The following is a 13,782-nucleotide window of genomic DNA, read 5'->3' as shown; positions in this document are numbered from 1 at the left end:
TGATCAATTAAGATATTGATAGTGATCCTACCACTGTATTACTCTCAGAGAATTGCACACATTTGCAAAAACACTCAGTCATTTCTCCATTATCCTTGTGATGTTTATCCAGCATAGAAAAGGCTTCTTCTTCACGCAAGGCAAGATATAAGTGGCTGCGCACAGAGTTAGTGTAATTTATTGGCAGTAGCTGCAACATGCTTCTACGTCTGCACGAGCCTCTTAGCTCTGGCTCAGGAGTTGATTGCTAGGGGGACCACATAGACTGTATATTACTATACATGCTAACAAGCCTCCTGGAAACCTGGAGCATCACACAGACATGTCTGAAGCGGCATAGCGGATCCAAAAGAAGCAATAACTCATCTCCATTAACTGTCAATTATCCCAGGCATCACTTTCCCCAGATAATGGAGATTTAACTGTATGTTTTATTTTTAAGAACAGACTGAGTAAAGCTTGTCCTTTACTCTATTTAGCCCATGTGTATCAGTCTCCATTGAAGTTAGTCTATTGTCAGTTGTACTAGTCTGTTCTTCTCCTCTCAGGGTTAAGCTTTGTCCTCCACAGCTAGAAGAATACCAGGGAAAGTTGACAGAGCAAGGATTAAGATGGAGTGTCAATGGGGAGAGCTTAATTTTAGGATGTGAGATGGTGACAAAATCTGAAATGCAGAGTAGATGACAGCCATCCTGAGCTTGCAGGCAGGGGAAGGCAGGGGAAGCAGGGAATCAAAACAGGAGAGGGAAGATGAAATGGGCCCAGGACAGATTCTGGTTTGGAAATGGAAGATCTCAACCTCATTAAAAAAGCCCAAACTGTTGATGGATTCAGTTTGTTTTTAGAGACGTTTAGCCCTCGACCCCTATTGTTCCTATATACCTTTGTTAGTAAGGGAAACAAACCTCTATTTCAAGCTAAGACATGCTGGGTGATATTTGCAATGCATAACTGTGCTATCAATATTTAAAACTGTTTCTCCTCCTTTATCTTAGTCCTAATGTTTTGAGAACACAGTGACTCAAATTCTGAGCCATGTTGCAGCTCTGAAGGAGCATGGCATTCCACAGAATAAAAATGAGCCCCAGATGTTTGGGCTCTTGTCATATGCTGCAAAATGTCACCCTGTAAGAAGATACATCATTAATTTCACAGTTGTCAGTTCTTGTCTGCTGCCATCTTGCATCTCTAGCAACAGCATGTAGGCTGGGGGCAAGTGGTTGGGAGCAGGACACAGCTGGGACAGCTGACCCGAATTGACCAAAGGGATATTCTATGCCATAGAACATTGTGTTCAGCAAAACAAACTGGGGTAGAAGAAGAAAGTTAGGGGGCTGGCTTCCAGGGTGGCCATTGCTCGGAGACCGTCTGGGCATCAGTCTGCCATTGGGGGTGGTGAGTGACTGCCTTTGCATCACTTGGGGGTTTTGTTTGTTTGTTCACCCCCCTTTACATACATATTAAGCTGTCTTTATCCTGACCCATGAGTTTTCTCACTTTTTTTCTTCCTGTGTTCTCCCCCTGTCCTGCTGGGGAAGGGGCAATGAGTGAGCGGCTGTGTGGGTGCTTGGCTGCTGGCAGGGGTCAACCCATCACATTATTCTGCTCTAAGAAGTGGTCCATAGGGGAGTTGTGAGCACAGTGTTTCTCATCCACGATTGCCTCAGAGACCCTTTTCACCTCTAAGCAGTCTCCCCATGAATAGCTGGAGATGTGCGACCCACAGGACCTAATGTGTGCTTGGTGGGGCTGCTGTTGCAGGCTCACAGTGTGACCCCAGACCACCAACCTGAACATGGCCTTACCACTAGCCCCAACACCTACAGGACTGCACGTGCAGAAGTGATAACTGGGACCTACACCCAGCTGTTCAAAGGATGCAGATTCCTAAAACGAAACCTGGAGTGGGAAGAAACCCAACCTCATTCCCACAGAGATGTCCAGGTTGGGACTGTGGGAAAGAGCCTGAGCTTGATGGACAGGTGATAGTTAAGGGCAGTGTGAGGAAGAGGGTGGTGATGGTGGTGGGTCTGAGCAGGGATTTTTGGGCACCTGAGGCAATGTGCATGGGACATCAGCTCCCAGCTCCTGGCTGTGAAACCCAGTGTGGGTGCTGGGCACCTGGCATGAGACAGCAGCAAACTTCATAGCACCCAACTCTGCTGGGGGCTTGGGTTGCAGGGAATGAATTAAGAATTGCTAAAGCTTGGGAGGAGAAATTGATAGCAATGCATAACACAAGTGTGTGGTCACAGAAGAAACCCATCAATAACTGCAGCGTATTTAAATTGCAGTTCTCAGCCAAACTTACCCCTCCGACAGCTCGATGTACAACCAAAGTGACTGTTGTAAATATTTAAATACAGTTTAAATACAGTTTAAATTTTAAACAGTTTAAATACACTTTTACTGTAGTAAAAGTCATAGTTCAAATAAATTATTTAGTTCAATAAATACAGTCATAGTTCAGTCATTTAGTCATAAATTTAGTCATAGTTCAAATCAATGGTTTCTCACAGCATTTTGGCTCAGAGTAACAGCCTTAACAGCAATGCTATTTTCATGAAAAGCAGAAAATTTATGCAAAACTTCACTACAATCCATAGTGATTGCTATGGATGGGATGGTGGGAGCCAAAGAAACAAAAACAAAGAAGCCCAAAGGACAGGAGAGAAGCAGCTTGCCCACCACAATTAAAGAAAGAAGAAAAAAAGAGACAGACAAAGCTGCCACAGCTCTGGTGTGAATTGTAGCTTAATTTCCTTATTCTCATAGCAACGCTCCTGAAATAGGACTCATTTCCTGTGACCAATGCCATATTCAATTACCGTGGCTAAGATAAGCCCAGCCCACAAGCCTTCCAAGCAAAACGCTGCTGGTGGAGCTAAAACCACCTCGTACAGCTGAAACACTCTGCTCTTAAAGCTGGAAGACCAGAGGCTGAGAATAATGAAAAGCAGATTTTCTGCTTGTGTGCTGGCTCTTCTGCACTTCTGTCGTTCCTCTGACTCCTATGAACCACCGACATTGCCTGATGTTGGAGATCCAAAGTTTATTGAGGAATGTGTGCGAACCCATAACAGATTCCGGTCTGGAGTGAATCCACCAGCCAGCAACATGGTCTGCCTGCTAAAGACTGAGGCAAAGTAGGCATTAAGTACCTCAGCCTTTTCCTCATCCTCGGTGACAATGTTCCCCCCCGCATCCAATAAAGGATGGAGATTCTCCCTGGCTCTCTTCTTGTCATTGATGTATTTGTAAAAACTTTTTTTGTTGTCTTTAACGACAGCGGCCAGGTTGCGTTCTAGCTGGGCTTTTGCCTTTCTCATTTCCTCTCTGCACGACCTAACGAGATCCCTGTACTCTTCCTGAGTCGCCTGCCCCTTCTTCCACAAGCGATAAACTCTCCTTTTTTTCCTGAGTCCCAGCAAAAGCTCCCCGTTCAGCCAGGCCGGTCGTCTTCTCCGCCCGTTCTTCTTGCGGCGTACAGGGACAGCCTGCTCCTGCGCCTTGAAGACTTCCTTCTTGAAGATCGTCCAGCCTTCCTGGATCCCTTTGCCCTTCAGGATGGTCTCCCAAGGGCTCTCTCAACCAGCGTCCTGACTTTACATACATATTAAGCTGTCTTTATCCTGACTCATGAGTTTTCTCACTTTTCTTCTTCCTGTGTTCTCCCCCTGTCCTGCTGGGGAAGGGGCAGTGAGTGAGCGGCTGTGTGGGTGCTTGGCTGCTGGCAGGGGTCAACCCATCACATTATTCTGCTCTAAGAAGTGGTCCATAGGGGAGTTGTGAGCACAGTGTTTCTCATCCACGATTGCCTCAGAGACCCTTTTCACCTCTAAGCAGTCTCCCCATGAATAGCTGGAGATGTGCGACCCACAGGACCTAATGTGTGCTTGGTGGGGCTGCTGTTGCAGGCTCACAGTGTGACCCCAGACCACCAACCTGAACATGGCCTTACCACTAGCCCCAACACCTACAGGACTGCACGTGCAGAAGCGATAACTGGGACCTACACCCAGCTGTTCAAAGGATGCAGATTCCTAAAACGAAACCTGGAGTGGGAAGAAACCCAACCTCATTCCCACAGAGATGTCCAGGTTGGGACTGTGGGAAAGAGCCTGAGCTTGATGGACAGGTGATAGTTAAGGGCAGTGTGAGGAAGAGGGTGGTGATGGTGGTGGGTCTGAGCAGGGATTTTTGGGCACCTGAGGCAATGTGCATGGGACATCAGCTCCCAGCTCCTGGCTGTGAAACCCAGTGTGGGTGCTGGGCACCTGGCATGAGACAGCAGCAAACTTCATAGCACCCAACTCTGCTGGGGGCTTGGGTTGCAGGGAATGAATTAAGAATTGCTAAAGCTTGGGAGGAGAAATTGATAGCAATGCATAACACAAGTGTGTGGTCACAGAAGAAACCCATCAATAACTGCAGCGTATTTAAATTGCAGTTCTCAGCCAAACTTACCCCTCCGACAGCTCGATGTACAACCAAAGTGACTGTTGTAAATATTTAAATACAGTTTAAATACAGTTTAAATTTTAAACAGTTTAAATACACTTTTACTGTAGTAAAAGTCATAGTTCAAATAAATTATTTAGTTCAATAAATACAGTCATAGTTCAGTCATTTAGTCATAAATTTAGTCATAGTTCAAATCAATGGTTTCTCACAGCATTTTGGCTCAGAGTAACAGCCTTAACAGCAATGCTATTTTCATGAAAAGCAGAAAATTTATGCAAAACTTCACTACAATCCATAGTGATTGCTATGGATGGGATGGTGGGAGCCAAAGAAACAAAAACAAAGAAGCCCAAAGGACAGGAGAGAAGCAGCTTGCCCACCACAATTAAAGAAAGAAGAAAAAAAGAGACAGACAAAGCTGCCACAGCTCTGGTGTGAATTGTAGCTTAATTTCCTTATTCTCATAGCAACGCTCCTGAAATAGGACTCATTTCCTGTGACCAATGCCATATTCAATTACCGTGGCTAAGATAAGCCCAGCCCACAAGCCTTCCAAGCAAAACGCTGCTGGTGGAGCTAAAACCACCTCGTACAGCTGAAACACTCTGCTCTTAAAGCTGGAAGACCAGAGGCTGAGAATAATGAAAAGCAGATTTTCTGCTTGTGTGCTGGCTCTTCTGCACTTCTGTCGTTCCTCTGACTCCTATGAACCACCGACATTGCCTGATGTTGGAGATCCAAAGTTTATTGAGGAATGTGTGCGAACCCATAACAGATTCCGGTCTGGAGTGAATCCACCAGCCAGCAACATGCTCTACATGGTAAGGGGATCTTCACGACTTATGTGCAAGTGTGTAGCATTGTGACGGTGTTTATGATTCTGAAAGATTGTTTTTGTGATCAAATGCAAAAAAAAGAAAAAAGAAAAAAAAACCCAACCTCCTGAGGTCAAAAGAGCTACTTCTTTTTAAAGCAGAGGAAAAGGCTCTGATTATCAGATGGCTTTATACAATTGGCTATGTGTATAAATTTGCCTGGCTTAAAATTTCCTCATTTGAAACTCAAGATTTTAACCCTCAACCTAACGCTGTCGTTTTGTGCTGTGAAAAGCCTCCTCATTCCAAGGCACCGCAGCTCAACAGCCCGGGGTGTAATTTATGTGCAGACCTAAGCACAACCTTTCATACTTGAGTCTGCAAGGGCAGAGACCGTTGCCAAATGACGTTGGAGAGCTTTCTCTAAGCTTTCTTTGCAAGGCTCTCGTGGACTGAGCCAACAGAGCAGCTGTTCCTAGGTGCTGGGGCTGCAGGGGAAGCCAAAAAGCAACAAGTGCAGCAGCAGTGAGCGCTGGAGGCATCAGGTCCCGCGCCGCTGTGCCCCCCTGCCTTCTCCCTGGCCACGTCGGGCGGTAGCGTCTGCAGCCACCGTGCAAAAGACAGCCTGTCGTGATTCAAAATATACCCAAAAGTGGCCACCTCTCGTTTCAGATGTCTCGTGACACTTGTCCCCCCGCTGGGTGGCACGCAGAAAACCCAGCAAGGAGGAAGCTGTAAATGCGCACACAAAGCTGGGCTTACGGCTGAGAAGCCCATCTCTGATTTGTGAGGTGTTCCATTCCAGTAGGTTGGGAGCTGTCTCTTGCAACATCCATCACCTTTTGTGCTTTGACTGGGTAATACTTAAGATATCGTGTTTCTTCTTGGGATAATCTCCACAGATCTCTCAGAGGGACCATAGCGATTGGCTTAATTCTGATCTCTTTCCTTTTGTTCCTCTTTCTGACTATCTTGCATGGTCACCACCAGCATGCCTGTAATTAGCAACACCCCAACCGCAGTTCAAAAAAATAAAGCTCATTTTCCATTTCTGGTTGTCAAACACTAAAAAAGAAGTGCCCATTAGGGAGGGCACATTAGTGAGCAGTGAGCAAGTGCGAGTTGCAAGCCTGACGGGAAACAATTTAGTTTCTCTTCTAGATGTGTCTTTTACTTCAGCTTTCTTCAGCTGGGCATCCTGAACTTCCAGTACATATTGCTCCAGATTCTGTTTTCTAGATTGCTTTACTGGCCCTACACTAACAAAATCTTGCTATGATGTATTAAAAGAGCAGTATTCATCTTTTTAATTTGCGCCTAATTTTTCCTTTTGAAAAAATGAAGAACTGAAATCTGAAAAAAACAGCTTAAGAAACAAACAAACAAACAAAGATTATTACAAATAAAACAAGAACTAAATCATGGTAAGTTTCTTCTAAAACACTGCAAAAACCCTAGTCTTAAGTATGACCTCTCCCAGGAAGAATTTAATGTGGGGAAAGCACTACAATACATGATAAAATCTATTATGAAAGTAAAAGCATTGGAATTGAAAACAGCATATTTCTTCAATTTTGAATGGCCTTTAGCACTTCAAAAATGAGGAAAAGAAGATGACTTCTTTATTTCACAGGGAACTTCTGTTTGCTGTAGATAACTGTCCACCTAGATATGTTGTCGTGGTTTAACCTCAGTCGGCAACTGAGCACCACGCAGCCGCTTGCTCACTCCCCCCCAGTGGGATGGGGGAGAGAATCAGAAGAGTAAAAGTGAGAAAACTCATGGGTTGAGATAAAAACAGTTTAATAATTGAAATAAAATAAAATACTACTACTACTAGTAATAAGAATATACAAAGCAAGTGATGCACAATGCAATTGCTTACCCGCCAACCGATGCCCAGCCAGGCCTCGAGCAGCGGCCCTCCCGGCCAGCTTTCCCCCAGTTCATATACTGAGCATGACGCCACATGGTATGGAATATCCCTCTGGGCAGTTTGGGTCAGCTGTCCTGGCTGTGCCCCCTCCCAGCTTCTTGTGCCCCTCCAGCCTTCTCGGTCGGTAGAGCATGGGAAGCTGAAAAGTCCTTGACTAGTGTAAGCATTACCTAGCAACAGCTAACACATCGGTGTGTTATCAACATTGTTCTCATCCTAAATCCAAACCACAGCGCTGTACCAGCTACTAGGAAGAAAATTAACTCTATTCCAGCTGAAACCAGGACATAGGTAAAAATGAAGACTATGAACTCAGGGCATTTCCACCTTTTGGAAAAATAATTTTTGAAAGAAAATACTTTAACTGCAAACTCCTTTAACTGCAAGTAACAAAGCCCAACCATCTATATTTGTAATACATTTATTAGAAAATGAGAATGTTGATCTAACTTTTATTTTACCTGACAAATGTGACCCCTTTCCCATCCACCCAAAGCATTGCTCAGGTCTGTTCCAAGGCTCCTCAAAACCAGCAGCTCACCAGCTTCATCAGGGCTTCACAACAGTCTCTTTGACTTACTGCTGCCTCACATCACATTTCACTTATCATACATTCAGTTTTCCCTCCCTAAATCAGTAGGCAACTCATCTGAGTTATAAAACCAATACTGAGAAATAGTTCATGGGGAAAAAAAATTGTAATTACTATTTTGTCAAACAGCAATGATATCTATATGCAAACTTCCCTGTCCTGTGCATTTCTCCCCATGCAGTTTAGTCCAATGTTTTTGCATAAATGTAGTTTCATAAGCAAATAACTATACTTAAACTAAAGATCATGCTGAACTATCAGTTTCTGCACATTGCTTTTTCAACTGTCAGCCAGTTCAAGCATTCACACAAAAAAAGGAAAGTACATTTAAACTTATTAATTTACCTTTAAACTTATTAATATGTATACCTTTATGGATCTTTAAACTTATTATTAATACTACTATAGGATGAAGGAGAAGAGATGTGCCGACTCTTAAAAAGCAGAATGTGAAAAACAAGACCGTGAAGCACTAAGGTGCATCCACCACTGTCATACATCTTTCATCACGGACTTCTCCTTGTGACCTCAAAGCATGGCGAAGATGTAAACTGCAGCCTCTGTCTTGCAGTAATGCTAGGACTGGAAGATAACTTCCGTACAATGCCAGAGTTTGTTAATTGTCCTTAAAAGTTATCATCTAAGGAAATATCAACTGCTCGCTTGAAATAAGATCCCCTGCCCCAAGTTTACCTTTAATATTCAGTACACTGACTTCCTAGGCAAATTACTTATGTGGTAGTGTTGTGGGAAAATACACGCCTCCCTCCAAATGTTAGCCATAGGAAGAAATGGAAGACACAGGTTACAAAGTATTTTCAAATTTCTGTAGATGTATTTTGGGATGATCTTGCAATTTTTAATTACTTGTTGGTAGCATAAACAATACACAAATTGTTTCAGACTTATCTATGGTACAAAAAAGTTATATTATGTAAAACATAGCCATAAAATCTAACAAGCTCCAAGTCCTTTTCCTTAGTCACTGTTACTGATCCATTCAAAACAATTTCTCTAGTGATTCTATTGTTTGCAGAAGCAACTGAGATATTTTAATCCATATAGAAAAGGACAATTATTATTTTTTTTTCCCCAAAAAAAGTCCCAACCCAAAATAGCTCAGCAGTGCTGAACAACTTCATTTATGTGACACAAAGTGTAAGTAGAAGTACAGGCACACGCTTGTGGTACTGCATTTTCCAGGAGGTACAATGCAGTATTTGCTCAATCAAGCTGTGTGCACAAGAAAACCCAGCAAAACCAGACACCACCTCCAGTGCAAACAAAAGACATTTCTATAACTCAATTGCTTTAATAACCACTTTCTGTAGGATTGAATAGCAAGTGAATGAGTGATTCCACAAATATGAATTCAGCACTAACATTTGAAGCCACCAAACACAAAGATGCAAACCAAGGGGTTGAGTTTAAACTGTCCCAAAAATCGCAGCATGCTTGTGAACTGACCTGCAAGCAGGGGCCTTAATGCATGAGGCTGCACTCCAGTCTGATCAGTACGGTAAGCATACCCCCCAGTCCCAGATCTCCTGTAAATTCACTGTTTAAATGAAATTAACATTCTCTCATAGCTGGCCCAGCCTGGAAATGCACACTGCGCCCCACACACTGTCTTTGACTGAGGCACAGCTCTTGGTGTCCAACAAACCAGTCAGCCAAGATCACCCACCACCCCAAAAACTTCCTCAAGTTTAATGAGCGACTAAGTTCAAATCAGAAATGAACCTACAAGCCAATTTACCATGTAGCTCTGTAAGTCTCGGCAGAAGCAAAAACCAAAGGAACATGAAGCATATACGCTACTGAGACCCAGCTTTTCCAGAAAGTTGCTCTGAATTACTGCATTGCTGAGATACCAAAGTGATTTTTAGTTGTCTTTATTTTGCAGACTTGGGATCCAGATTTGGCAAAGACCGCGAAAGCTTGGGCAAAGAAATGCCTGTTTAAACATAACACGTACCTCAAAGATCCAGGGCAGGCTCACCCCAAATTTACCCCCGTTGGAGAAAACCTCTGGACTGGCACACTTTCTGTTTTTACTGTGCAAGGAGCCATCACCTCTTGGTACAACGAGGTCAGCGCCTACCAATATTCCACCAATAACTGCAGAGGAGCGTGCGGCCACTATACGCAGGTAGGCATTGCATTTCTCCATCTAAACCATGAACCAGCGTTGCCATTTTGACACAGAAACTCTAGACTTCTGAAAATTCAGTGAACTGTTTTCCAAGTGTTGTAGTCTTATTTTCCATCTGGGCACAAGAGATGTTCTCATGTCCCCATTTTAGGGAGGAAAAGAGTCACTGCGTGGTTTTTTTTTTTAAATATGCCAGTTGTATTTTGTTTCCAGGAGGAAAACAGGACAGCTGTCAAGCACTCAGATTTAGCCAAGCAGTGGCCAAAAACCAGGCAACAGCAATGGCTGTGGGCTGCAGTGCGTGGTGGGACGAGGTCCCAGCTCTGGCAGGCAGCCTCCGCATGGCACCACAAGCCATGCCAAGGGCTGGGGAAATACCGGCACGTAAAAAGATGTCTGCAGCTCTGCAAGCATCATGCGGGCATTTTTCCCAACCACGATTCCCAAAGAACTAACCACGGCTATGGGAGAGCAGGACGGCTTGCAACAGTGGCTCTAGGGATTCAATTTTGACCTGAAGCTATTTAATATTTTCTGCAGAGATACAGATATGCATTTAGGACTTGAAGGGATGAGCTGAAGCTGTTGGGGTGTCTGAACGACACACGCGGGTTCTTGCTTGCAGAGAAGATATTTGGATGCAGGAGCCATGAGAGGTGACAGCGTGTTGCTTTCTGACCTTGCTCACAAGGACACGGCAAGAGTCAGCCTCTGGAAACTGCGGTGAAACGCACCTTACCTGGCACTAAGGCGCAGTGCTGTTTACCACATTGTTTGTAAAGGAGCAGCCCAGACAGTTGCATGGGGGAGAATGAGAAAATAAGATTATTCTCACTTGGAGTCAGCGGTGATAGTGACTATAGCTAGAAGCTGTGTGTCTGCCCAGCTTTGGGAGGCATCCTTGGGTCTGTACCTTTGGGGAAACCCTCATTCCTCTCCCTCCTTCCCAGCTGTGGAGGAATTTCCTCTGGGTACGATTACTGCAGCATCCCCAGCGTGTACCTCAGCCAGTGGCCACCCAGGAAGGGAGGGTCCTGTGATTTGGTCCTTCACCATCCTCAGGGATGCAGCTGTCTATGGCTGACGTTGGGAACAGCCTCTGCTCTGCTGCTGCACTGAGGACACCCTCAGGAGCCCAAGCAGTGTGTCCTCTTCCCAGAGCTGGCACCAAACAGCCACAAACAGAAAGGGCCAGGCCTCCCCTTCGAGTCGGCAGAGGCGTGAGTGTGTTTCTTCATCCCCTGTGCTGCCAGGATCTCTCCACATCTCTCACGTGGTCAGTCATCACGGCTGTTGTACAGCCCTCAGGTACCACTGTGCCCTCGCCTCCCCTCTGCTTCTGTCACGGGGTTTGTTTTTCCAGGACTGAAGCATTTGGCTGCACTGTAATCTTTGAGCTGGATATAGGATGCTGGGTCGAACTGAACGGCTTGTAGTAGACAGAGGATCATTAGATGATGTAATGCCCTCACCTCTAGATTATCTTAGTCGTGGCCATGATGCTAAAAGGCAGGACCACAGCCTGGACATGCTCCTTCTCCCTGCTCCTCCTGTAACACCAGTGCTTTCCAGCAATTTGCCTACACATCCCCTCCGGATTTAGTACGGGGGCAATCAGACCGTGTAGGAGCTGTAGCAAAGCTAATGGATTGCCATGAAGCAAAGGAGACGAACGTCACCTTCTCCTTTGCAAGAAAGGAAAACTACCTGTTAGAGCCAGTTATTCTTTCTTTCAGTTGTTTTAATAAACACCTGGTGAATTGTGCAAAACAATCGGGTGTTTTTCAGAATAAACTATGATTTCGAGATCCATCACTGCTGCTTTCCCCCATGAAGCCTGCCCAAGGAGTACTCCTCAGCCAATTTGTTGTCATGAAACAGGAGGGCAGGTCTTCTCCGTAACGCTTCAGATGCTGAAGCAAAGCCTTTGTCACCAGTGTACCTGTCTGTCTTTGCAGATTGTTTGGGCTACAAGCTACAAGGTTGGCTGTGCTGTCCATTTCTGTCCCAGGGTGGCATACTCCTCCATAACCAACGCAGCGCACTTCATCTGCAACTATGGGCCAGCGTAAGGTTTTTCATTACAAATATTTCACAGGGTTTGGGGTCCTGCCCCTTCCCTCTCACAACGTGCAACTTTATTAGATCAGTCCATCCATTCATGTGTTTTGTGGGGGGAAACGGTCCCCAAAATAAAGAAGGAGGTACACCTCTGTCCAACCAGCTTTTTTTGGCTAGATGAGGACTATGTGTTGTGGCCAAAAAGCAGTGGCACTGGTAGAAAGGGTAAAATTTAAGATACTGAAATGAAAATACTAAAGTAATCATGCGAAAACTAATCCCTTGCTCCTGAGTGCCAAGATGGCCCCAGACGGTTGCCAAGGTGCAAGCCCAAAGCCTGAAAATATTTACACATGTGCCTGCAGAATTAAGCCTCTAGGTCAATGGTTTGGATAAATACTGAAGTGTGCAATGCTTGCAGCTGCAGTCTTAGCTTTAGCATGAGAGTTTGGGGCTGAGGGCTGATCATGAGGCTGGGGCTCCTCAAGGCAAAAGTTTATCTGGAGGTCCTTCATATGCATTGTCACTAGGATATTTGTTGCATCTAGGATAGATGTTTTTTTACCCTTCTCCAGCTAATTAATGCCACCACAGTCTACATACAGCTTTAAAAGCTTTACATGCATAGCATGTTGGGCCAAGGCCACGCCAGCCCATGAACTCGAGCAAGTTTGGCATTCCAGTTGTCCATGCTTCATCCTTGAAGAATATACACCCTTGACCAGATACCTTGAAATGGCACAGCTGCTGCTGTGCCAAAGCCACAAAACCGCTCTCTCCAGAAGCCCCACGCCCAAACGGGCTGAGGGACCATTGCCCCCTCTGGTTCTCAAGCCAAAAGCTGCCGATCACCCAGGGCGCTATGCACCCCACCATGCTAGATGGTGCAGAAACCCTGTGCACAGGCAAGCAGGCCCCCAGAGCTGCCGGGAGGTGCTCTCTCCCTCAAGCCTCATGCCTGGATCTCCCAAAAACATGAGTCCAGCCTTCCTCCTTCTGCCCCTTAGCCAATATCTGTATTGTGCAGAGGGCCAAAATCATGCTGGATAGCTTGCCCTGCGTTGGCAGGGACCCTAGAAGGAAGCGGAGGGGTGCCCTCAACCCTCAACAGTGCCCAGCAGAGCAGGCAGGGCGCTCCCCGGGGATGCGAGGGGCTCTAGAGAGGGCTCTAAAGCTGGGCCCTTCCCTGCTGGATGAGGACACTGCAAACAGGCTGTTGCATACGAAGAAGTGGAGTAATGTCACGTCTGGCTGTTGCTTTTGAGAAGCAGCAACTTAAGTTCTTTATTTATCTAATCTCTAACGGTTTTCAACTCTGCCAAGGGCCAAAGCAAGATGCATGCACAATTTCAATTCCTAAAGTGAATATACTCCAAAGGATTTTCTTCAGCTTAGACCAAGCAATGAAAGCCTCACCTTGCTGAAAGGAATGAGGTTTTACCACGAAGTTTAGCGCTGCTGACATTGCATGCATATAAAATCCATCTCAGTGTATTTATGGGCAGTTTGAGGCATGCTGTAAATCTCGCTTTGGCCATGCTCCAAGCAAAGCAGAAGCACTGAGCTGTGTTTGGTGCAGTTATCAGGGGTGGGCAGGTAATACCGAGCCCAGAGCCCGGGCGGTTTGGGAGCAGTGTTACTTTCCTTCGCAGTGGGAATTACCCAGGGCGCCCATACAAGATGGGAGCAGCGTGCAGCGACTGCAACGGTGAGCGGTGTGCCAGCCAGCTGTGTCGTAAGTAGAAGACAACCAGCCCTC

The 13,782-nt window shown here is 45.5% G+C and overlaps 1 protein-coding gene across 1 annotated transcript in view; it reads left to right on the top strand.

Annotated features, from left to right (window-relative positions):
- Positions 1 to 5,105: 5,105 nt before the first annotated feature.
- Positions 5,106 to 13,782, top strand: part of GLIPR1 (GLI pathogenesis-related 1) — a 10,148-nt gene continuing 1,471 nt past the window's right edge. The window contains exons 1-4 of the mRNA XM_009327540.1: positions 5,106 to 5,285; positions 9,714 to 9,959; positions 11,921 to 12,030; positions 13,676 to 13,758. Coding sequence (XP_009325815.1) covers positions 5,106 to 5,285; positions 9,714 to 9,959; positions 11,921 to 12,030; positions 13,676 to 13,758 — 619 coding nt within the window. The remainder of the gene's footprint in view (positions 5,286 to 9,713; positions 9,960 to 11,920; positions 12,031 to 13,675; positions 13,759 to 13,782) is intronic.

Source organism: Pygoscelis adeliae, unplaced genomic scaffold, assembly GCF_000699105.1.
Source record: "Pygoscelis adeliae isolate BGI_AS28 unplaced genomic scaffold, ASM69910v1 Scaffold113, whole genome shotgun sequence".
NCBI lineage: Eukaryota > Metazoa > Chordata > Aves > Sphenisciformes > Spheniscidae > Pygoscelis > Pygoscelis adeliae.
Note: the sequence above shows the minus strand (reverse complement) of the source record. Positions and strands in the feature narration are given on the sequence as shown.